This window comes from Oncorhynchus masou, chromosome 16 (genome assembly GCF_036934945.1).
Source record: "Oncorhynchus masou masou isolate Uvic2021 chromosome 16, UVic_Omas_1.1, whole genome shotgun sequence".
NCBI classification, from domain to species: domain Eukaryota; kingdom Metazoa; phylum Chordata; class Actinopteri; order Salmoniformes; family Salmonidae; genus Oncorhynchus; species Oncorhynchus masou.
The window spans coordinates 35,344,996-35,369,226 of NC_088227.1; the positions used below are offsets into that span (position 1 = coordinate 35,344,996).

At 46.4% G+C, this 24,231-nt stretch overlaps 1 protein-coding gene across 1 annotated transcript in view; it reads right to left on the reverse strand.

Moving 5' to 3' along the window:
- Positions 1-1,283: 1,283 nt before the first annotated feature.
- Positions 1,284-24,231, reverse strand: part of LOC135557903 (exostosin-like 3) — a 49,973-nt gene continuing 27,025 nt past the window's right edge. The window contains exons 2-6 of the mRNA XM_064991596.1: positions 14,696-17,287; positions 13,591-13,718; positions 8,820-8,964; positions 8,538-8,666; positions 1,284-6,936 (exon numbers count right to left, since the gene is read on the reverse strand). Of these exons, the coding sequence (XP_064847668.1) occupies positions 6,727-6,936; positions 8,538-8,666; positions 8,820-8,964; positions 13,591-13,718; positions 14,696-16,837 (2,754 nt within the window). The 5' untranslated portion in view covers positions 16,838-17,287 and the 3' untranslated portion in view covers positions 1,284-6,726. The remainder of the gene's footprint in view (positions 6,937-8,537; positions 8,667-8,819; positions 8,965-13,590; positions 13,719-14,695; positions 17,288-24,231) is intronic.

The window sequence follows — 24,231 nt, forward strand, 5'->3', positions numbered from 1 at the left end:
AAGCTGCTACTAATAATAAGGCAAGCTTATCGAAACACTTTGCTAAACTCATTCATTGCAGCCGCAGTGCTGGTGGCTTGTAAAGTTGTTGAAGTGGTCACATTGTTGAATAAGAACTAGAACATAAACTTACATGTAAAAACAGCAGCTCTTCACTGTTTTCTTTGGGTCTCTTTGCTGTGCAACGAGACTTCTTTTTAAAGTCTATGGCTCGAGAACACTGTGCAGACACCATGGTCTGAGCTATCTGTTTGGCCAGCGGTGTGCCTATAGGGGCACTTGATTGGCTCTCTGGGAACAATTGACCTTACCGGTACTAGGGCAGCAGAACCAAGTGCACATACCGCCAACAGCGTGAAATGCATAGAAGGCTTTCTCGTTGTTTTTTTACAGAAATAGTTGATAGTTGATCGACGAGGAATGCCTTGGAGATCGACCGGTTGGTGGCCAACCCAGCACCTTTAATGTGTCACAAATTAGAGCTATTGTGTCACCCTGCATGAATGTCACGACATCTCCACACTATGTTCTTCCATGGAAATATAATCTAGTTATTCTATTTCTATGTAGAGAATCCCTGGTGAGGAATAGACCTACTGTATGACAAGCAGCATTCCACACAGCAGTATCATGACAGGTGTCCTGCTGACTCTGAAGCAGGACTGGACACATGTTGGAAGAGGTGAACACTCGTAGTAGCACCCATGTTTTACTGTAACAAGAACCTCCTCCTCACTCCTGGCTGGAGCAGCGGGGTGCGGGGCTGTGTTCTCTCTCCTTCTCTCTCTGTGATGTCAGAGGCTCAGTGTTTAGTCCAGGCATGTTGCCCAACACCCCGCTCCCATTGGGCCAGGTGTCCTGCAGCAAACAGCCAAACAACACAAAGTCCTGTGGAATGGAGTCACTGTGACAATCTCAATTGCATACTCCTCACGTCCTCGCCTCCTCAAAACCCGAATGGATGAGAAAACCAGAGCTCGCTCCCCTGTGACCTTCTCCTCCAATGGGTTTTGAGGAGGCGAGGAGTATGCAATTGAGATTCTCCCATGGTGAGATCGGTGACACATTGCTCCAGTCTAGTTTGAGACCCAGTTGGCTGACTAAATCCCATAGTCTATCTTGCAGTATCATCGACTAAGCTGAACAAGCTCATGAAGTGGCTAATAACATGTGGGACGAGAGACTGAAGCGTTGCATGTCAGGAATGTAGGTCTACTGTTCTATTTCTGCGGTAAAGGAGGAGACAGGGAGCTGGACGACGAAAGAACGACACGAGTCAGAGCCATGTTTTTAACCAACTTTAATGTTTGGCCTTCAATGGTTTGTTTTACCCTGTCATCATTGGTCAGTCTGGTACAGAACAGGGCTGGCAGTAGTAGTTGCAGGTGCTAGTCCAGGGCCATATTCATTAGCGAACACAAGCACACAGCTTTAGTGTTGTAAATTAAAACAAGCCTTTCTTATTGGACTAAATCCAATAAGTGTTTAATGAACGAGACCTGGGATTGGGTGAGGGACAGTCACAGGAGCCCCGTTTCAGAACACTTAAACACCTGGCTAAAGGAACGAGTGTTTCCTGGCCCTCTTTCCTTGCTTGTTGCCACGGCAAAACCTCCTGTGCCACTGGCCCCCGAAGAAAACTGAAAGGGGAAGGATGGAGGTGGGACTTTCAAAGCACTGTGTGAGACGTCACCTGACCAGACCCCTCCCTGCCGCAGGAAATGTCAGAAGTCTGCACCTTATTGCAAATGGATTGACCCAGAGTAATAAAACCGGTATAACTGAGCACATACCCAGACAGTTGTTGTCTCAAAGTCCTGATCTCAGATCAGTTTTGCTTTTCACCTGAAAGGATCCGGTTAAAATTGGTGCAGGCTTGAGCTGATCCCAGGTCTGCATTTTAGGGCAAGTTTTACGACGTGCAGTCAATGCCACATCGAGCTACCTCTTTCAAGGAGCAGGGACACTAAATCCCACTACGACCTCTGACGAGCCGTCAACCAGGCAAAGCCTCAATACAGGACTAAAAACGAATCCTCCTACACCGGTTCTGACACTCGGATGTGGCAGAGCTCGCAAACGATCAAGGATTACAAAGGGAAACCCAGTCATGAGCTGCCTAGTGACGGAAGTCTACCAGACGAGCGAAATGCTCGCCTAGAGGAATGCACAAGAGCACCAGCTGTTCCGGACGACTGTCCACCGCGGGGGCAGATGGGTTCACAGGACGGGTACAAAGAGCTCTGATCAGCTGGCAAGTGTCTTCAGACATTTTCAACTTCTCCAGGACCCAGTCTGTAATACCTACATGTTTCAAGCAGACCACCATAGACCCTGTGTCCAAGAATGCCAAGGTAACCCGTCTAAATCACTATCGCCCCGTAGCACTCGGCTGTAGTGGAGCGGGTTGAGAGCGTCTCGTTCCTCGGCAACCACATCACTAAGGAATTATCATGGTCCAAACACACCAACACAGTTGTGAAGAAGGCATGACAACACCTCTTCCCCCTCAGGAGGATGAAAAGATTCAGCATGGGCCCCCAGATACTCATCAAGTTCTACAGCTGCACCATCTTGACTGGCTGCATCATCTTTTGATATGGCAACTGCTTAGCCTCCAACCGCAAGGCGCTACAGTGCGTGAGGCCCAGTACATCACTGGGGCTGAACTTCCTGCCATCCCAGACCTCAATAACAGGTGGTGTCAGAGGAAGGCCCTAAAAAATTGTCCGACTCCAGCCACCCAAGTCATAGACAAGCGGTACCTATGCACCAAGTCTAAAACCAATAGAACCCTGAACAGCTTCTATCCCCAAACCTTAAGATTGCTAAATAGTGAACCAAATAGCTACCCAAACTATCTGCACTGACCCCCTTTTGCATCAACTCTTGACTCATCACATACGCTGCTGCTAGTGCTTATTATCTATCCTATTGCCAAGTCACTTAACCCCTACCTATATGTACATATCTACCTCAATTACCTCATTCCCCTGCACATCAACTCCGTACTGGTGCCCCGTGTATAAAGCCAAGTTATCTTTACTCATTGTGGATTTATTCCTTGTGTTATTATCGTTCTATTGTTCTCTCTACATTGTTGGGAAGGGTAAGTAAGCATTTCACTGTTAGACTACACCAGTTCTTTACAAAGCATGTCACATATAACACTTGATTTGGTTTTCGTTAGTGTTGTAATGGGGCCCACTGATGCCGGGTCAGTCAGGGGAGCAGGTTCCGTTGTCTGAGAGCTAATGGCCAAGATCACATTCCATTTTATTGCAGTCATTTCTATTCACAACCCCCTTTAGAAGCAAGCCTTAGAAGATCCATTTAATATATTCAATTAAATAAATATACAGAAAGTATATGTGGGGCGATAATGTTGAGTTCTAGAAAAGTAGCCTCCCAGAGTAAGACCGATCCTATTTCCTGATCAACAGTATTGTCATCTCTCCTGAATCATCTCAAAATAAAGGATGCATTGTTAGTTTATATCATCCAGTCAAATGAATGGAATGAAGCCAGAAAAGGTCAAAGTACATTAAGTAATAAGGGCTGCATAGTACAAGGGCAGGTGCTGCCATTTTCATAGCCGGGGGACCTATTTTTGGGGGGAATGGCCAAGGTGGAAGAGTACCGTCTAACGGGGGGGGTACCAGACTACATTGTGCACTTTACAAAACATTGTGCTGTTTTTCAGCATATAACATCGTACCTATTTGGCAAAAAAAAACATTCATTGAGCATTAAATCGTTATGACATTAAACTTGAGGGAGCGACATGGAGACGCTGTACAGAGAAGAAGCTCCTTTTGAAGTTTCAAACTGAATGAAACTGTAACCTTTGACATGATTGGACCATGATGATGAGAGACAGAAACACCAAAACATCTTCAGAGTCGAAATAAGCTTATTTTTCCATTCCTTGTACAATTGATGCTCCTGCGGGAAGTTTCCCCTAGGTCCAGATCTGGAATCAGCTTCCCCTCCCCAATCCTAACATAAACCATTAGTGGGAGAAGTTAAAAACTGACCCAAGATCGGCATCTAGGTGCAACGTCACCCTACTCCATTACTGAACACTTAATTAGGACTACTCAGACATTTAACAATAACCATTGGTAGACCAATATCACTAAACATCCAAAAAGTCAGAAAAAAGCCAAGGTCTGACTTTACACCAATGTAGTCTGCTGTAGGCTTAATGAATGTGTTAGGTAATGGGATTCCAACTAATACAGTTTCCTATGAATATTTTACAGATTTTTCTGGTAAACTTGTAGAACTTGTGTCATAATGGTCCTGTAGTCTCCATCTGAGGTAATTTAAAGACAGAATGACAAAGACCACTTTCTAGCTTAGTTTAGGTCTGCCCATAGAAATATAATCTACTGTGAAATTGACATGGTCTGAGGGCCTTTACCCGTTCTAGTGATTCTATGGGTCAGCTAATAACAAGAGGTTCTGGTGCCGACTGACCATCCCACATGGAGATTTACACTATTAAACACCATGTCAAAAAAGTAAGATCATTGAATAGAATACTTCTGCGACCTTCAGTGCTTCTCTCACGGTTTCATATACAAGAGTAGAGTAAATACATGTAAAATTAGTTTACAAATATAAAATAAACAACAAAAAACAAAACAATTTGTGCAATGACAAATGGTATGCCTCGGTTTCTCTCTCAAAGGGTGAAATGTCTAGCTATCAATTCAGGAGCTCAGGGCTGGCCCACGTGGCAGTCCACTGTCTCATTCTCTCCCTGTGTCAGTTTAAAACCAGTCCGTTGTCTAGCTAGTAATTCAGGAGCTCAGGGCTGGCCCACGTGGCAGTCCACTGTCTCATTCTCTCCCTGTGTCAGTTTAAAACCAGTCCGTTGTCTAGCTAGTAATTCAGGAGCTCAGGGCTGGCCCACGTGACAGTCCACTGTCTCATTCTCTCCCTGTGTCAGTTTAAAACCAGTCCGTTGTCTAGCTAGTAATTCAGGAGCTCAGGGCTGGCCCACGTGGCAGTCCACTGTCTCATTCTCTCCCTGTGTCAGTTTAAAACCAGTCCGTTGTCTAGCTAGTAATTCAGGAGCTCAGGGCTGGCCCACGTGGCAGTCCACTGTCTCATTCTCTCCCTGTGTCAGTTTAAAACCAGTCTGTTGTCTAGCTAGTAATTCAGGAGCTCAGGGCTGGCCCACGTGGCAGTCCACTGTCTCATTCTCTCCCTGTGTCAGTTTAAAACCAGTCCGTTGTCTAGCTAGTAATTCAGGAGCTCAGGGCTGGCCCACGTGGCAGTCCACTGTCTCATTCTCTCCCTGTGTCAGTTTAAAACCAGTCTGTTGTCTAGCTAGTAATTCAGGAGCTCAGGGCTGGCCCACGTGGCAGTCCACTGTCTCATTCTCTCCCTGTGTCAGTTTAAAACCAGTCTGTTGTCTAGCTAGTAATTCAGGAGCTCAGGGCTGGCCCACGTGGCAGTCCACTGTCTCATTCTCTCCCTGTGTCAGTTTAAAACCAGTCCGTTGTCTAGCTAGTAATTCAGGAGCTTAGGGCTGGCCCACGTGGCAGTCCACTGTCTCATTCTCTCCCTGTGTCAGTTTAAAACCAGTCCGTTGTCTAGCTAGTAATTCAGGAGCTCAGGGCTGGCCCACGTGACAGTCCACTGTCTCATTCTCTCCCTGTGTCAGTTTAAAACCAGTCCGTTGTCTAGCTAGTAATTCAGGAGCTCAGGGCTGGCCCACGTGGCAGTCCACTGTCTCATTCTCTCCCTGTGTCAGTTTAAAACCAGTCTGTTGTCTAGCTAGTAATTCAGGAGCTCAGGGCTGGCCCACGTGGCAGTCCACTGTCTCATTCTCTCCCTGTGTCAGTTTAAAACCAGTCCGTTGTCTAGCTAGTAATTCAGGAGCTCAGGGCTGGCCCACGTGGCAGTCCACTGTCTCATTCTCTCCCTGTGTCAGTTTAAAACCAGTCTGTTGTCTAGCTAGTAATTCAGGAGCTCAGGGCTGGCCCACGTGGCAGTCCACTGTCTCATTCTCTCCCTGTGTCAGTTTAAAACCAGTCTGTTGTCTAGCTAGTAATTCAGGAGCTCAGGGCTGGCCCACGTGGCAGTCCACTGTCTCATTCTCTCCCTGTGTCAGTTTAAAACCAGTCCGTTGTCTAGCTAGTAATTCAGGAGCTCAGGGCTGGCCCACGTGGCAGTCCACTGTCTCATTCTCCCCCTGTGTCAGTTTAAAACCAGTCTGTTGTCTAGCTAGTAATTCAGGAGCTCAGGGCTGGCCCACGTGGCAGTCCACTGTCTCATTCTCTCCCTGTGTCAGTTTAAAACCAGTCCGTTTACAATGCCAGTTTGAGTTTGTCTTGCAGAGTCAGGTTAAGTCACTGTCCTTGGACAGGCAGTGTTGCCAGTGTCCTCTCCTCTTTCTCTCTGCAGGCCCATAACAAGCTAAATGAAATCTGTAGTAGTTGATGATGCAACACACATGAACGACATGATGAAGAATACAATTACGTTAAAAAAAAATGAAAAGGCTTCTTGATTGGCAGAGGTTCTTCTCAGCTTCCAGTGAAGGTGTGGTCTGTCTCATTCATCCTAGAACCATTCCTGGGTTTAAGCCCTCATCACAAAACCTCCCTCTTTCTCAGAACCAGTCCTGTCTGCTCTCTCTTCCGTCCTGCCCGAGTTCCTCAGTCTCTAGCTCCGTTCTGCCCAGCGTTCTTAGCTGGGCCTAGCCCTGGGCTAGATGAACTTGAAGCACTTAGTCTTGTCGTGGGGCAGGCGCGTCTTGAAGAGCACAGAGTCCACGCGGAACTGCGTGTAGAGTAAGGGCATGTAGCCGTACACCTTGACAAAGAAGTTGATGCACTTGTGGCGCTCGTGGAAGTGAGAGTCGTCATGCGACAGGGCCTGCGGGCAGCCAGGGCAGCGGAAGGTCCAACGAGACGTCACCTGAGATGGGGAGAGAGTGGGAGTGTGAGACATGTGAGACAGGGTGTGCGTGTGTGAGACAGGGTGTGCGTGTGTGAGACAGGGTGGGAGTGTGTGAGACAGGGTGTGAGTGTGTGAGACAGGGTGGGAGTTTGTGAGACAGGGTGTGGGTGTGTGAGACAGGGTGTGGGTGTGTGAGACAGGGTGTGGGTGTGTGAGACAGGGTGTGGGTGTGTGAGACAGGGTGTGGGTGTGTGAGACAGGGTGTGGGTGTGTGAGACAGGGTGTGAGTGTGTGAGACAGGGTGTGAGTGTGTGAGACAGGGTGTGAGTGTGTATACATATCTAATTACAATGTAACAACCACTTCTATTGCTTTGTTGATACCGTGAACATGCAGTCGTAACATATGGTCGTACACGGAGTATACCAAGCATTGCATTGCACCTCCCCTTGCCCTCAGAACAGCCTCAATTCAGTGGGGCATGGACTCTACAAGGTCTCAAAAGTGTTCCACAGGGATGGTGGCCCATGTTGACTCCAATGCTTCCCACAGTTGTGTCAAGTTGTCTGGATATCCTATAGTGGTGGGTCATTCTTGATACACACGGGAAACTGTTGAGCCTGAAAACCCAGCAGCGTTGCAGTTGTTGACAAAAAAAAGGTGCGCCTGGCACCTACTACCATACCCAGTTCAAAGGAACTGAATGGCACACATACACAATCCATGTCTCAATTGTCCCCATGCTTAAACATCCTTCTTTAACCTGTCTCCTCCCCTTCATCTACACTGATGGAAGTGGATTTAACCGGTGACATCAATAAGGGATCACAGCTTTCATCTGGATTCACCTGGCCAGTCTGTGTCATGGAAAGAGCAGGTGTTGTTAATGTTTTGTACACTCAGTGTGTGTCAATGAATACTAGCACAGAAAGCTATTGGGCCAGTAACTGAAAGGTCGTTGATTAGAATCCCTGGGTCGACGAGGTGAAAAATCTGCCACTGTGCCCTGAAGAGAGGCACTTCAGATCTAATTGAAAGGCCCTCTGGATAAGAGTGTCTGCAAAATGACAAATGTAATTGTCCACGACACACAAGATGGAGGCGTACTGCATCTCTTAAGGCTGATTTTCCAGAAAAATTCAAGTCACTTAGTTACAGAAGTTTACTTCCACTACCTGCACTATTCACCAGCCTAATTCCTGTCAAGTTACACACTCCATCAAAGCATGTCCTTAAATTCCCAAACTAATTCGAAGAAATACCTCAGAATCAAGGCTTTGTATATCAAAGGGGCTAAAACTGAGGGTCTCACAACTTCCACTCGGCTTGGTTGGTATAAATTAGTCCACTGGCCATAAATCTGTAAATACTAGTCAGAAATGTCTTGCAAATAAATTTAGAGGGAAACACAAGCTTAGGGCAACAATTCAATCTCGCTGTGTTCTGATCTATAATTCACAACAGTATAACGAACATGTCAGGTTGAGTAATGGTCGGTCCAAGTGAGCGGAAAAATAAATCAGCAGGGCCCGGGGTGTGTGTGTGTTTTTGAGAGTACCTGTGTGTGTTCAAAACGTGTACGTTCGGTGTGTGTGTGTGTGCATGCGTGGCCCACTGACCTTGATAGGGGGCTTGCGGGTGATATGCGACACCAGGAAGTTCATGGCGATGTCCTCACAGTTGATGTACTCATCCACCATGTCGCGGATGGCCTGGGGCATCACGTACGAGTACAGGTACGCATAGTACTGCAGCAGAGGATCAACCAGAGTCATGTTCATTAGGGCACATAACATTTGAAACATTGGGATGAGTAAGACAGCCGATTTGGCAGCAGAATTATGTCGCATAGAGGTCAGGGGTCACAGGGTTGAATGATGGGAGAGGGAGAGGGACTGTACCTTGTGAAAGAAGGCGGCGCCCGTCAGTACCATGGACAGTTCACAGGAGTAGTTAGAGTTATAGAGCCATGACTGGTGGTTGACGTCCCAGGCATGGAACCTCCCAGGGAAGCCCACGATGCGGTCCCTGGCCTCCCTCCACACTCTGATAAACCCAACGACACATAGAGAAACACAATTACTGACCATACTCTGATACAAACCAGACTGTTATACAGTTACTAACCATACTCTGATACAAACCATGCTGTTATACAGTTACTAACCATACTCTGATACAAACCAGACTGTTATACAGTTACTAACCATACTCTGATACAAACCAAGCTGTTATACAGTTACTAACCATACTCTGATACCAACCAGACTTATACAGTTTTATTCAATTATGTAGAGGAAAAGTCAGCATTATACAGGGGGGAATGAATGGAGAATTCCATCAAAATGTGACCACAATATATACATATTGTACTGTACATGAAGGCCTATAATGAAAATTATTTAGCTGACAAGGTCTCTACAGCTCATCAGCAAAGACAGCAATCTACAAGGAGAAGAGTTGCATAGAGGTATGTGTTGTGCATTCGTTTCTCTCCCACACACTGCACCCACCCACATCTCTGAGGGGGTGTCCTCTCTGCATGCACACACACCTCTTCGGGAGTTACCTACATTTCTACTTCTGGTGAACAGAGGAATTCTCCATAAGTGCACACACGTCAAGTATATACTCCTATCAAACATCAGACCTTTTCCTTGGCGATCTAGCATGCATGCTTTATAAATTCCCAGTGGAGCGGTTGTTCTAAGTGAGGAGAAACATTCCAGGAGAGTTCTAGATGATGGGGTAACAGTCCGGGAGAGTTCTAGGTGAGGGGAAACATTCCAGGAGAGTTCTAGATGAGGGGTAACAGTCCGGGAGAGTTCTAGGTGAGGGGAAACATTCCAGGAGAGTTCTAGATGAGGGGTAACAGTCCGGGAGAGTTCTAGGTGAGGGGAAACAGTCCAGGAGAGTTCTAGATGAGGGGAAACAGTCCAGGAGAGTTCTAGATGATGGGGTAACAGTCCGGGAGAGTTCTAGGTGAGTTCTAGGTGAGGGGAAACATTCCAGGAGAGTTCAAGGTGAGGAGAAACATTCCAGGAGAGATCAAGGTGAGGGGAACATTCCAGGAGAGGGTAAACATTCCAGGAGAGTTCTAGGTGAGGGGAAACAGTCCAGGAGAGTTCTAGGTGACAGGAAACATTCCAGGAGAGTTCAAGGTGAGGGGAACATTCCAGGAGAAGATAAACATTCCAGGAGAGATCAAGGTGAGGGGAACATTCCAGGAGAGGGTAAACATTCCAGGAGAGTTCTAGGTGAGGGGAAACATTCCAGGAGAGATCAAGGTGAGGGGAACATTCCAGGAGAAGATAAACATTCCAGGAGAGTTCTAGGTGAGGAGAAACATTCCAGGAGAGATCAAGGTGAGGGGAACATTCCAGGAGAGATCAAGGTGAGGGGAAACATTCCAGGAGAGATCAAGGTGAGGGGAACATTCCAGGAGAGATCAAGGTGAGGAGAAACATTCCAGGAGAGATCAAGGTGAGGGGAACATTCCAGGAGAGATCAAGGTGACGGGAAACATTCCAGGAGAGTTCTAGATGAGGAGAAACATTCCAGGAGAGGAGAAACATTCCAGGAGAGGAGAAACATTCCAGGAGAGGGGAAACATTCCAGGAGAGGGGAAACATTCCAGGAGAGTTCAAGGTGAGGCGAAACATTCCAGGAGAGTTCTAGGTGAGGTGAAACATTCCAGGAGAGTTCTAGGTGAGGAGAAACATTCCAGGAGAGTTTGAGGTGAGGAGAAACAGTCCAGGAGAGTTCTAGATGAGGGGAAACAGTCCAGGAGAGTTCAAGGTGAGGGGAAACAGTCCAGGAGAGTTCAAGGTGAGGGGAAACAGTCCAGGAGAGTTCAAGGTGAGGGGAAACAGTCCAGGAGAGTTCAAGGTCAGGGGAAACATTCCAGGAGAGTTCTAGGTGAGGAGAAACATTCCAGTAGAGTTCTAGGTGAGGAGAAACATTCCAGGAGAGTTCTAGGTGAGGAGAAACATTCCAGTAGAGTTCTAGGTGAGGAGAAACATTCCAGGAGAGTTCTAGGTGAGGAGAAACATTCCAGGAGAGTTCTAGGTGAGGAGAAACATTCCAGTAGAGTTCTAGGTGAGGAGAAACATTCCAGTAGAGTTCTAGGTAAGGGGAAACATTCCAGGAGAGTTCAGGATAATTCATGACAAATGACACCATTCATACAGTGCAGTATTTTCCCTGCCCGGACATGCTGCAGTGGCTAACCTTTAGATGATGCACAGAGTGCTGTTCACATAATCACAAGTCCCCACTTAGGCTTTAAACGGTACTTAAAGCTACAGCCTGGGATTTAAAGCTGTTCAATAGTAAATTAAATCCTTGATATGTACCCATTGAGCCTTGAAGAATGTAACTTATAAATGCCTGAGGTGCATAGTATAACCATGTCTTTACCATAACCCAAAATATAGGCTGAGGTTTTATTTCTCCATTGTTTAAAAACAGCAAGAATGTAAACAATGCATAGCTTCAAAATATGGTTAAGATTTTGTAAAAACATGTTCAGTCATTGCATGTAGAGCGCCGTCTATGGATTTGGGATGGGTTACATTTCCCTAGCACGGCCATTTTGTTATTTATTTTTATCCAAGAACGTAGCTTTATATATGGTATTACAGTGCATTCGTAAAGTATTTTTTTGTTTAATTACAGCCTTATTCTAAAAATTATTAAATACTCCACTCAGGTGCATCCTGTTTCCATTGATCATCCTTGAGATGTTTCTACAACCTGATTGGAGTCCACCTGTGGTAAATTCTAATGATTAGACAAGATTTGGAAAGGCGTACGTGTCAATATAAGGTCCCGTAGTTGACAATGCATGTCAGAGCAAAAAACAAGCCATGAGGTCGAAGGAATTGTCTATAGAGCTCCGAGACAGGATTGTGTCGAGGCACAGATCTGGGGAAGGGTACCAAAATATGTCTGCAGCATTGAAGGTCCACAAGAACACAGTGGCCTCCGTTGTTCTTAAATGGAAGAAGTTTGGAACCACCAAGACTCTTCCTGGAGCTGGCCGCCCGGCCAAACTGAGTAATCAGGGGAGAAGGACCTTGGTCAGGGAGGTGACCAAGAACCTGATGGTCACTCTGTCAGAGCTCCAGAGGTCCTCTGTGGAGATGGGAGAACCTTCCAGAAGGACAACCATCTCTGCAGCACTCCACCAATCAGGCCTTTACGTTAGAGTGGACACGCGGAAGCCACTCCTCAGTAAAAGGCACATGACAGCCCACTTGGAGTTTGACAAAAGGCACCGAAAGGACTCTCAGATCATGAGAAACAAGATTCGCTGGTCTGATCAAGGAAACGTCTGGCGGAAACCTGGCACCATCCCTACGGTGAAGCACGGTGGTGGCAGCATCATGCTGTGGGGATATTTTTCAGCGGCAAGAACTGGGAGACTTGTCAGGATCGAGGGAAAGATGAATGCACCAAAGTAGAGAGAGATCCTTGATTAAAAACTTGCTCCAGAGCACTCAGGACCTCAGACTGGGACGAAGGTTCACCTTCCAACAGGACAACGACCCTAAGCACACAGCCAAGACAACGCAGGGGTGGCTTCAGGACAAGTCTCTGAATGTCCTTGAGTGGCCCAGCCAGAGCCAGGACTTGCACCCGTTGAACCCGACCAAACATTTCTGGAGAGACCTGAAAATAGCTGTGCAGCGACACTCCCCATCCAACGTGACAGAGCTTGAGAGGATCTACAGAAAAGAATGAGAGAAACTCCCCCAGTACAGGTGTGCCAAGCTTGTAGCGCCATACCCAAGACTTGAGGCTGTAATCACTATAAAGGTGCTTCAACAAAGTACTGAGTAAATGGTCTGAATACTTTCCGAATGCACTGTATATATTCATGGTGAGGCAAGTCTAGCTCGAGTGGTTCTTGAAAATTCAACATGGTCCATTTTTCTCTTGTTGATCTGTCAGGGTCAGTGAGATGTGTTTGTTTTGTGTGGTATATTCTGTGCTTCAAATGCTTTTCAATGTCAGTGTGGTTTGGTATTTGGTATGTTATTAGGATCCGTACGAGCTGTTGCAGCAGCTACTCTTCCTGGGGTCCACACAAAGCATGAAATAATACAGAACATTCATAGACAAGAACAGCTCAAGGACTGAACTACATACATGTAAAACGTCCCACACAACCTACATATCAGTACATACACACAATATCTTTGATGGAAAGGAGTTCCACGTAATCATGGCTCTATATAATACTGAAGGTTTCTTTTTTTTGTTCTGGATTTTGGGACTGTGAAAAGACCCCTGGTGGCATGTCTGGTGGGATAAGTGTGTAAGTCAGTGCTGTATGTAAGTTGATTATGCAAACATTTTGAATTTAACAATGTTTCTTATAAAAAACAAGAAGTGATGCAGTCAGTCTCTCCTCTACATTTAGCCAAGAGAGACTGACATGCATGGTATTGATATTAGCTCTCTGAATGTTAGAGTTTTAAAACATATTTTGGAACAGGTGTCAATTCACACATTTGTCATTATCTGTAGACAGATAATCTGTCTGCTGGGTTCCAAAGAAAAATGTATCTTTATAAATCTATGAGACACAAAACATATGGCACTTTCTTTTTCCAAAGAACTTTGTCTCTAATGACTGGTCCCGACACAGACCCCCCCCACACTGACCTGAACCCGAACATGATCTCGTCGTGGCGGAGGTGGGCGTCATCGTCGATGGACAAGATGGCTTCCGTCTCCACGACGTCCCAGGGCAGGAACCGGTTGTTGAGGCTGTTCTTCTCCGTGCGCACCACCTGCAGGACAGGAGACATGTTAGAGGGAATAGTGCAACATCTCGGCAATGCTCTTTCGTCTACTTCCCCAGAGTCAAATTAACTCATGGATGAACTCATGGATACCATTTTTATATCTCTGTGTGCAGTTTGAAGGAAGTTGAAGGTATTTTCTGGAGCCATCGCTAACTTGTTACCGCAAAGACTGGAAGTCCACAGGAATCTTCACTGAAAAAACATCTTTTAGTATTTTGTTAATTAGTTCATTTGTAATACAATCCCAATAATGTGTGCATGCCAGCAGTCACATTGTCAAAATAGAGGACTTCCAGTACAGAGCCAAAACAGTGTGTTGTGCATCCTTTGAGTCCTAATGTGGAATTTCATTAAAGTAGGCCGAGAGCACAGGGTAGTACACCATGGGCCAAACCACTCAGCCCCCCTTTCTCAACTACATTCTTAGACTAACCGCTCTTTAAAAACAAGGTATGTCAATTAGCAATAAATATTTCAGAGGATTTTAAAATGTGTCAACCAATTAGGCTATTAATTCAAGATCATTCAACTATCCTCCCATCACAACCCCCTGCAGAGAGGGAATCTCACCCACAGGCTGTGTCATTTGGGGTTCTTGAATATTCTGTTTAACTTCTCATCTACTATAAAAGCCAGACCTTTTCTGTGGACTAAACATGTTCTATTTCCTTTTATATAAGTGGGTGTATTTTGACTGGCTGGCCAGCAGACCTGTAGGGAAAAGCTTCAAAGTGAAGCAGGGAGAGCAGATCAAATCAGCTTCAGGAGCTAGCCTGATGTACTAGAGCGCACTCTCTCTCAGACACACAGCCTCAAACTGCTGCACCACATCACAGGTTGAGGTTACACTTTTTGCATTTCAGAGTATTCTCTCCCATTCAATAATACTGTTCATTCTGAGCAGTGAGAGCACTAAGCAGCAGGGGTATTTTTGGTATTCAGTGACGGTGGAAGGTACTCACCACGATGGGCAGGCCGATGTCTGGCCACAGTAGGTCGTCTGAAGGAGGCTTGGGGGAGTTCCACACCACCACCACCTTGTTGAGGTAAGGCAGCCCGTTGAGCCTCTCCAGGGAGTTCATCAGAACCTCCTCCCTCTCATAGGTCAGCATGACCACGGTGAACTGCTCCCGGGGCACGTTCCCACCCAGCGCTGCCTGAAACTCCTTCCCCGAGCCACCCGTGCCACTGCCAATGGGGCGGAAGCCCGTGCCCGAACCCAGGAACTTGGCCTCCGAGGGCAGCACCGGGTCCAGCGGCGTGTGAGGGAAGAGGTGGAAAGGCCCCGGGGCGCGGTTCCAGGTCTGGTAGGTGTCGGATGCTGTGTAGGTGAAGTTCCGAAGGAAGCGTGGTGAGGCGTAGGGTGGCTCCGTCTCCACGGGACCCAGGTCCAGGTCGCCATTGTCGCCCATGTTAGCGTCTGTGCCCGCCATCTTGCCCGCCTTGTGGGGAATCTCCTGGGCAGGTTCCTCGTGGATGGGCGCGGGGGGCACCTGGATGCGGGTCCGGACGCTAGCCAGAATTGTGCCCAGGACGTTCTCTGAGGTAGAGAAGTAGGTTTCCCACAGGAAGCGGCCCTGCCGCCGCATGGCCAGCAGGTCATTGTCTGATAGGCTGCGTAGCAGGAAGTGCAGCTCGGTGATGCGGGGCTTGGGCACCATAATGGCCGCCTCGCTCCAGTGGACCAGCTGATGGTAGGGCAGCCTGGCATGGTCCCCCAGTACCACAGGGATGGCCCCCACCTCCAGGGCCTCAAACAGCCTCATGCCGTTGCCTGCTGAGGCCATCAGTTGACCGTCTCCGGGGGAGATGACCAAGGCAAAGGTGGAGGCCTTAAGGACCTCTAGCCGCTCCTCCCTCTCCCCACACAGGGCCCACTCTGTGGGCAGGCTGGGCTGCGGGCTCTTACAGGTGAACTCCACCAGCACCCGGTCCAGGCGGCTGTCCTGCACTGCCTTAAGCGTTCCGATGATGCGATCGTCGTAGTCGGCTGGCGGGTCTCCCTCCATCTCCTCCTCAAAGGACTGAGGCGGCCCCTCCTGCAGGCTGCTCCTCAGAGACTCCACCCTCTCGCCCTGGAAGGTAAACAGGTACTTCCTCTTGACCGGCACCTGGGGCGGCACCTCCAGGAAGTTGGGCTCAGAGAGGGCGTGGACCAGTGGGGACACCACCAGGTCAAAGCCCTCGCGGTACTGCTGCTCAAGAAAGGTGGACTGGGCCACTGCCGCCCGGCCCGTGCTCACATTGTACAGGAAGTTCTGTGTCATGGACTTCCTGGAAAGGTGAACCAGGAGATGGTTGTGTCCGTCAGACCTCCAGTACGGCAAAGCCTTCAGCTGCTTCTCCAGCGCTGAGGGGGCCGGGAGGGGGGAGGAAGAAGACTCCTGCAGCTCCCCCACCAGCACCACATACAGACAGGCGATGCTGGGGTTGTCCGTCACGTAGATGCTGCTCTTCACCGAGGTGGCGAAGGCTTGCCTGACCAGCGGGTCCAGGGACTCGCCCCAGGGGTAGGAGGCCGTGTCGTAGACGTACACAGGGAAGCCCGAGGTCAACGGGCAGCGGGCGTAGTCGAAGCAGGAGCGCAGGCGGCAGACGTGGGCAGACTTGGGCGGGGGTAGTCCTGGGTCGTCCTTGTCAGGTAATAACCTCACGGGAAGCGAGAGCTTGGGCTGGTTCTGGGCCATCAGCTCCTTGTATGAGTGCTCCGTCTGGCTGATAACGTTCTTCAACTGCAGCAGGTCCTGCTTGGCACTGTCGATGCTACGCTTGCACGCTTCGATACGCAGGTTGAGTCGGACGATCTCCCCGTTCAGCTCCTGCCGCTTAGCCTCCAGCTGAAGCAGCTCCTCGCTGACCGACTCGCGGATGCGGCACAGGTCCTGCACGTGCTTGGCTTCGCACAGCTCACCGCCGGGCCGAGGGCCGAAGATGCGCTTGTCGGGGCCGCCTGCCTCGTCGATGGTGGTGAGGTAGTAGTGGGCAATGAGCGGGAAGAAGACAAGGATGAAGAAGAGCATGAAGCTGAGCCAGGTGAGGCGCACACGCCGCAGCACCCACGGCTGGCCACCAGCACCCACCCCGCCACCGTTACGCTGCATCATTGGTTAGGGTCACTGGGCTCAGTGCCGCACCGGAGAGAGTACTAGTCTACAGGAATCAGCAGCCATGGTGCAACCTCGTCAACATGGTGAAAGTGTGGACGCTAAACCATCAGTTGTTCATCGACTTGTTTTTTCCTTATAAAATGTAGATCTACTTGATCTTGGTTTTGCTTTTGGTATCAGATGTCGGGGGACCTCACCTTTATCCTGCAGGTGTGCCATAGTTCAGACAAGTCCATGCCATCATACCTTTTGTATGATGTAGTTGTATTCCTGACCTATGTAAGCACAGTGTCGGAGAGGGGAGCCCCTTCTGGGAAATGCCTTGGACGAGAGCATGGCTGGTCACAGTGCAGCAGAGTGTCATCATCGGTCGGCCGCCCAGGTTGTGCCCATTATCTGGGTCCGAGTGGGTCTGCCGAAGAGCGAAAGGCCTCCAAATGTCAAAACCTAAAACACATACAGAAAAACTATGTCAAAATGAGAATATATAAGGTCCCTAAAGGCCTGCACATACTGTAGGATATTGCAGTCTCAGCTGCTGGCGCTGGCACATACGCAGATTAAATACACCTCTGCAGTTGACGTAGCCTACATTGGTTGACATAGCCTCGCAAGCCAATCGCAGAATGTGATGACAGAACGGAAGCAAAATGTACCATCTGGCCAGAGATTGCAATTTGGCAACATCGCAGAGTGTGACGTAATAATTGTAAAAGACAATCTAATTTACAGCGTGGGAAGGCCTTTAGCTGGCATTCTTAGTCTATCAGATTAATAAACTCACGGAAAGTTTAGCCTTCACATCATAGTCCAAATAGGCATCAAACCAGAACAATACACTCACTGAGGATGTCACTAGGATAAATAACATTGTCAAGAATTCAAATGTGTGCTTTTGTGTGAGTGAGATGTTTAAAGTTAATTTAAAAGTCCTATATAGTGCATAATTTACTGCATTACAACACACAGCCTAGTTTTTCATTTCCCTCTACAGGCCTGAGATCAGTAAATTATCTGAAAAGCAGCACTGGGCGTACTGTATCAAAACTGCTGACAAGGTAAGATTCTACCAACAGCATCTCCTTCCTCGACTCTACATCCTTATTTGGAACGAGGGCTTTCTCCTCCTCACTAGCTTTCACATCACAGGCTACATCACTTACCAGGTCTTCCTCCTGAACAGCTCAAAAAAAAGAGGCTGCAGAATCACAATACCGACTAGGCTTCTCTGTGTTGGGGTAAACAGCAACAAAAAAGGTTTAGGTTTGCTATCAGCTGATAAATCCTAGTGCAGATAAGAGACTGATTCAGCGTAAAGGGCAGTGGTGAACGGGAGGACACCTAAAATAAAATGTTGGGAATTACTCCTCAGACAACAGCCCTAATGCATCAGTGAAGAATGAAAATAGCCTACTCTGGCAGACCAAAATAAAAAAAGGCATAAAACACAAACTAATCAATGCTGGTTCCAGTCTCTGACAAGGCAACAAGGTCACAGTGTAGTATCTTCACTGCTACACCTGCAGATGTTGGTGGCTCGGTCTTATCCAATAGGCCTGAACGCTAAACCCACAACATCCTGATCTGGCTACCATCACAGAATGGAAATCAGATTGGAGAGTTCACACTGACATATATCTTCATAAAAGACGAAGTGTGATGGAGTACGTGTTTACCTTGGCAACAGAAAAGGTTCATTTGTTGATGAGCCTAAAAAACTCCTAGCCCTGACGAAGTCTGCACCAGTCATTGGACTAGTCTGCAGAAGTGGCTACTCTGGCTCCCCCTAGTGGATATACACTACACAAGGCTCATCTTGTTTGGTAAACTACTCTGGCTCCCCCTAGTGGATATACACTAAACAAGGCTCATCTTGTTTGGTAAACTACTCTGGTTCTCCCTAGTGGATATATACTAAACAAGGCTCATCTTGTTTGGTAAACTACTCTGGTTCCCCCTAGTGGAAATAGACTAAACAAGGCTCATCTTGTTTGGTAAACTACTCTGGTTCCCCCTAGTGGAAATACACTAAACAAGGCTCATCTTGTTTGGTAAACTACTCTGGCTCCCCCTAGTGGATATACACTAAACAAGGCTCATCTTGTTTGGTAAACTACTCTGGCTCCCCCTAGTGGATATACACTAAACAAGGCTCATCTTGTTTGGTAAACTACTCTGGCTCCCCCTAGTGGAAATAGACTAAACAAGGCTCATCTTGTTTGGTAAACTACTCTGGTTCCCCCTAGTGGATATACACTAAACAAGGCTCATCTTGTTTGGTAAACTACTCTGGCTCCCCCTAGTGGAAATAGACTAAACAAGGCTCATCTTGTTTGGTAAACTACTCTGGTTCCCCCTAGTGGAAATACACTAAACAAGGCTCATCTTGTTTGGTAAACTACTCTGGCTCCCCCTAGTGGATATACACTAAACAAGGCTCATCTTGTTTGGTAAACTACTCTGGCTCCCCCTAGTGGATATACACTACACAAGGCTCATCTTGTTTGGTAAACTACTCTGGTTCCCCCTAGTGGATATACACTAAACAAGGCTCATCTTGTTTGGTAAACTACTCTGGCTCCCCCTAGTGGATACACACTACACAAGGCTCATCTTGTTTGGTAAACTACTCTGGCTCCCCCTAGTGGATATACACTAAACAAGGCTCATCTTGTTTGGTAAACTACTCTGGCTCCCCCTAGTGGATACACACTACACAAGGCTCATCTTGTTTGGTAAACTACTCTGGCTCCCCTAGTGGATATACACTAAACAAGGCTCATCTTGTTTGGTAAACTACTCTGGCTCCCCCTAGTGGATACACACTACACAAGGCTCATCTTGTTTGGTAAACTACTCTGGCTCCCCCTAGTGGATATACACTAAACAAGGCTCATCTTGTTTGGTAAACTACTCTGGCTCCCCCTAGTGGAAATAGACTAAACAAGGCTCATCTTGTTTGGTAAACTACTCTGGTTCCCCCTAGTGGATATACACTACACAAGGCTCATCTTGTTTGGTAAACTACTCTGGTTCCCCCTAGTAGATAAACACTACACAAGGCTCATCTTGTTTGGTAAACTACTCTGGTTCCCCCTAGTGGATATACACTACACAAGGCTCATCTTGTTTGGTAAACTACTCTGGTTCCCCCTAGTAGATAAACACTACACAAGGCTCATCTTGTTTGGTAAACTACTCTGGTTCCCCCTAGTGGATACACACTACACAAGGCTCATCTTGTTTGGTAAACTACTCTGGTTCCCCCTAGTGGATATACACTACACAAGGCTCATCTTGTTTGGTAAACTACTCTGGCTCCCCCTAGTGGATACACACTACACAAGGCTCATCTTGTTTGGTAAACTACTCTGGTTCCCCCTAGTGGATATACACTACACAACGCTCATCTTGTTTGGTAAACTACTCTGGCTCCCCCTAGTGGATACACACTACACAAGGCTCATCTTGTTTGGTAAACTACTCTGGTTCCCCCTAGTGGATATACACTACACAACGCTCATCTTGTTTGGTAAACTACTCTGGCTCCCCCTAGTGGATACACACTACACAAGGCTCATCTTGTTTGGTAAACTACTCTGGCTCCCCCTAGTGGATACACACTACACAAGGCTCATCTTGTTTGGTAAACTACTCTGGCTCCCCCTAGTGGATATACACTAAACAAGGCTCATCTTGTTTGGTAAACTACTCTGGCTCCCCCTAGTGGATACACACTACACAAGGCTCATCTTGTTTGGTAAACTACTCTGGCTCCCCCTAGTGGATATTAGGGTGACAACGGTACAGTGGTCCCAGGGTTAGGTATGCATCACAGTTAGTGGGCCACAGTAACTGTATGGTTTCGGTATCTTTAAATTTAAGAAAAAAAATAAAAACACATCACCCTTTAAGGAGAAGTTTATCTAAAGTTCCATGTATAAGTCATATCTTTATCAATGTTTATTATTAGTTTTTCTGTAAATTGTAGTGGCTCTCTGCAAAATCACCACGTTTTAGAACTACTGAACGTAACGTGCCAATGTAAATTCTGATGTTTTTCTGTGGCTTGGTGGTGACCTAACATAATCGTTTGTGGTGCTTTCGCTGTAAATCATGTTTGAAATCAGACACTGTGGCTGGATTAACGAGAATTATATATTTAAAATGGTTGTGAATACTTGTATGCTTGAAGAATTTTAATTTGAATTATGAGATTTTTGTTGTTTTGATTTTGGCTCCCTGGACTTTCAGGGTGGGGTTCCGCTAGTGGGGGGGGGGGGGGGTGTTCCCCTAGAACCCCAGTCCAAGACAGGTTAAGTTCTAGACCTCAGCTGAATCTGGTAATAGATTCAATGGTTGTAAAGATGAGGAGAGGTCTGTCCATAATAAAGAGATGCTCTGCTTTTTGGACGCCACACTCCAACAAGCAAGTTCTTCAGGCTATAGTTTTGTCTTATCTTGATTATTGTCCTGTCTAGACCTAATTAATGCAACTGGCCCAGAAGCGGCACGTCTTGCTCTTCATTGTAATCACAGGGCTGATATAAATACTATACATGCCAGTCTCTCTTGGCTAAGAGTTGAGGAGAGACTGACTGCATCACTTCTTTTTATAAGAAACTTGTTTGCATAGTCAACTTAAACACAGCTCTAACACACACGCTTACCCCACCAGAGGTATTTTCACCGTCCCCAAATTCAGAACAAATTGAAAGCGTACAGTATTATATAGAGCCCTTATTGCATGGAGCCATCTCATATTGCTCAAATAAACAGCAAACCTGGTTTCAAAAAACAGATAAAGCAACACCTCACGGCACAACGACTCTCCCCTATTTGACCTAGTTTGTGTGTATGCATTGACATGTGGGCTACGTGTGCCTTTAAAAAATATATATAAGTAGTTTTGTCCTTGAGCTGTTCTTGTCTATTGATGTTCTGTATTATGTCATGTTTTGTGTGGACCCCAGGAAAAGTAGCTGCTGCTTTTGCAACAACTAATGGGGATCCTGATACAATACCAAATACTGTATGATTCAGTGCAGTATGCCGGTCAGAATTGATTAAAAAAGGTCATGCATGCCTACATATTAAGAAAGAGGTAAGAGTGGGAAAAGTGGTTGTCAGGCAAAAATGATATCAAAATGTTTTACCATTGTGACGTTTGATGTACAGTTACATTCACGTGTTGCCTGACACGTGCTCTTGAGTTCACAGCTGCCGATGCCTCATCGCGATTGGTTATTCCCCATAATTCTATGACTTGGTCAATGAACGTCATCACTTCAGTGCCTTCAGAAAGTGTTCACACCCCTTGAATTGATCCACATTCCTTTGTGCTACAGCCTGAATTAAACATTTATTGAATTGAGATTGTTTTTGTCACTGGCTTACACACAATAACCCATAATGTCAAAGTAGAATTATTTTTACAAATTAAATAACACTGAAAAGCAGAAATATCTTGAGTCAATATGTATTCAACCCTTCTGTTATGGCAAGAGTACAAATGTGCTTAAGAAGTTGCATCAACTCTGTGTGCAAAAAAAGTGTTTTCCATGACTACCTCCTGTCTGTACCCCACACATACTATTATATGTAAGGTCCCTCAGTCAAGCAGTGAATTTCAAACACTGATTCAACCAGAAAGACCAGGGAGGTTTTCCAATGCCTCGCAAAGAAGGGCACCTATTGGTAGATTATCAAAAAAAAAGATATTGAATATCTCTTGAGCATGGTGAAGTTATTAATTACACGTTGGATGGTGTATCAATACACCCAGTCACAAATACAAATGCTTTCTTCCTGACTCGGTTGCCGATGAGGAAACTCAGGGATTCGGGCTCAAAGATTTTTACCTTGAGGCCAATAGGACTTTAAAACAGTTAGTTTAATGGCAGTGATAGGAAAAAATTGAGGACTGATCAACAACATTGTAGTTACTCCACAATATGACCCTAATTGACAGTGAAAATGAAGCTTGTTCAGAATAAAAAATATTCCAAAACATGCACACTGTTTGCAGCAAGGCACTAAAGTAAAACTGCAAAAAATGTGGCAAAGCAATTCACTTTTTGTCCTGAATACAAAGTGTTATGTTTGTGGCATATCCAATAAAGCACATTACTGAGTACTACTCTCCATATTTTCAAGCGTAGTGGTGGCTGCATCATGTTATGGGTATGCTTGTAATCAGGACTGGGGAGTTTTTTTAATGAAACAAAATAAAACTTGACTGGTGCTAAGAGCAGGCATACTCCTAGAGGAAAACCTGGTTGTCTGCTTTCCACCAGACACTGGGAGATGTATTCACCTTTTAGTAGGACAATAACCTAAAACATAAGTCCAAATCTATACTAAAGTTGTTTACCAAGAAGACGGTGAATGTTTCTGAGTAGCCGAGTTACAGTTTCCACTTAAATTTGTTTGAAAATCTGAAAATGGTTGTCTCGCCAAGATCAACCACCAATTTGACCGAGCTTGAAGAATTTTGAACTAGAATAATCAGCAAATGTTTCACATCCAGGTGTGGAAAGCTCTTAAAAAGTTACCCAGAAGGACTCACAGCTGTCATCTCTGCCAAAGGGGATATTAACATGTATTGACTCAATGGGTTGAATACTTATCTAATCAAGATTATGGTTTATCTTTTTTACAAATGTTATAATTTTTCTTCTGCTCTGACAGAGTATTTTGTGTAGATCGTTGACAAGAAATGTTTTTTTTTGTGTGTACTTTTACCCCATTTTCTCCCCAATTTTGTGATATCCAATTGGTAGTTAGTCTTGTCCCAACGCTGCAGCTCCCCTATGATTCGGGAGAGGTGAAGGTTGAGAGCCATGCTTCTTAACACACTGCTTGCTTAACCCGGAAGCCAGCCGCACCAATGTGTTGGAGGAAACGCGTCCAGCTGGAGACCGAAGTCAGCTTACAGGTGCCCGTCCTGCCACAAGGAGTTGCTAGAGCGCGTTGAGACAAGGAAAGCCCAGCAGGCCAAACCCTCCCTTAACCCGGACAATGCTGGGCCAATTGTGCACCGCCTCATGGGTGTCCCGGTCATGGCCGGCTGTAACACAGCCCGGGATCAAACCCGGGTCTGTGGTCACGCCTCACTGCGATGCAGTGCCTGAAACTTCTGCGCCACTTATGTGGCCCTAAGAAATACATTTTAATCCCACTTTGTAACAGAACAAAATCTGGAAAAAGTCTATGGGTGTATTTCCTTTAGGGTACCTCAAACTGTCATGGTTACCAGCTGAGAAACTTTTGAGTTGATTTTACTCTTACTTCAGAGTTTGTCTGAGCAGTGTCTTAACATCATCAAAAAACCTATTCAGAACTGGGAGGTTTTTTGTCTTAAAACAGGTTTTAACAGGCTTCCCAGGACC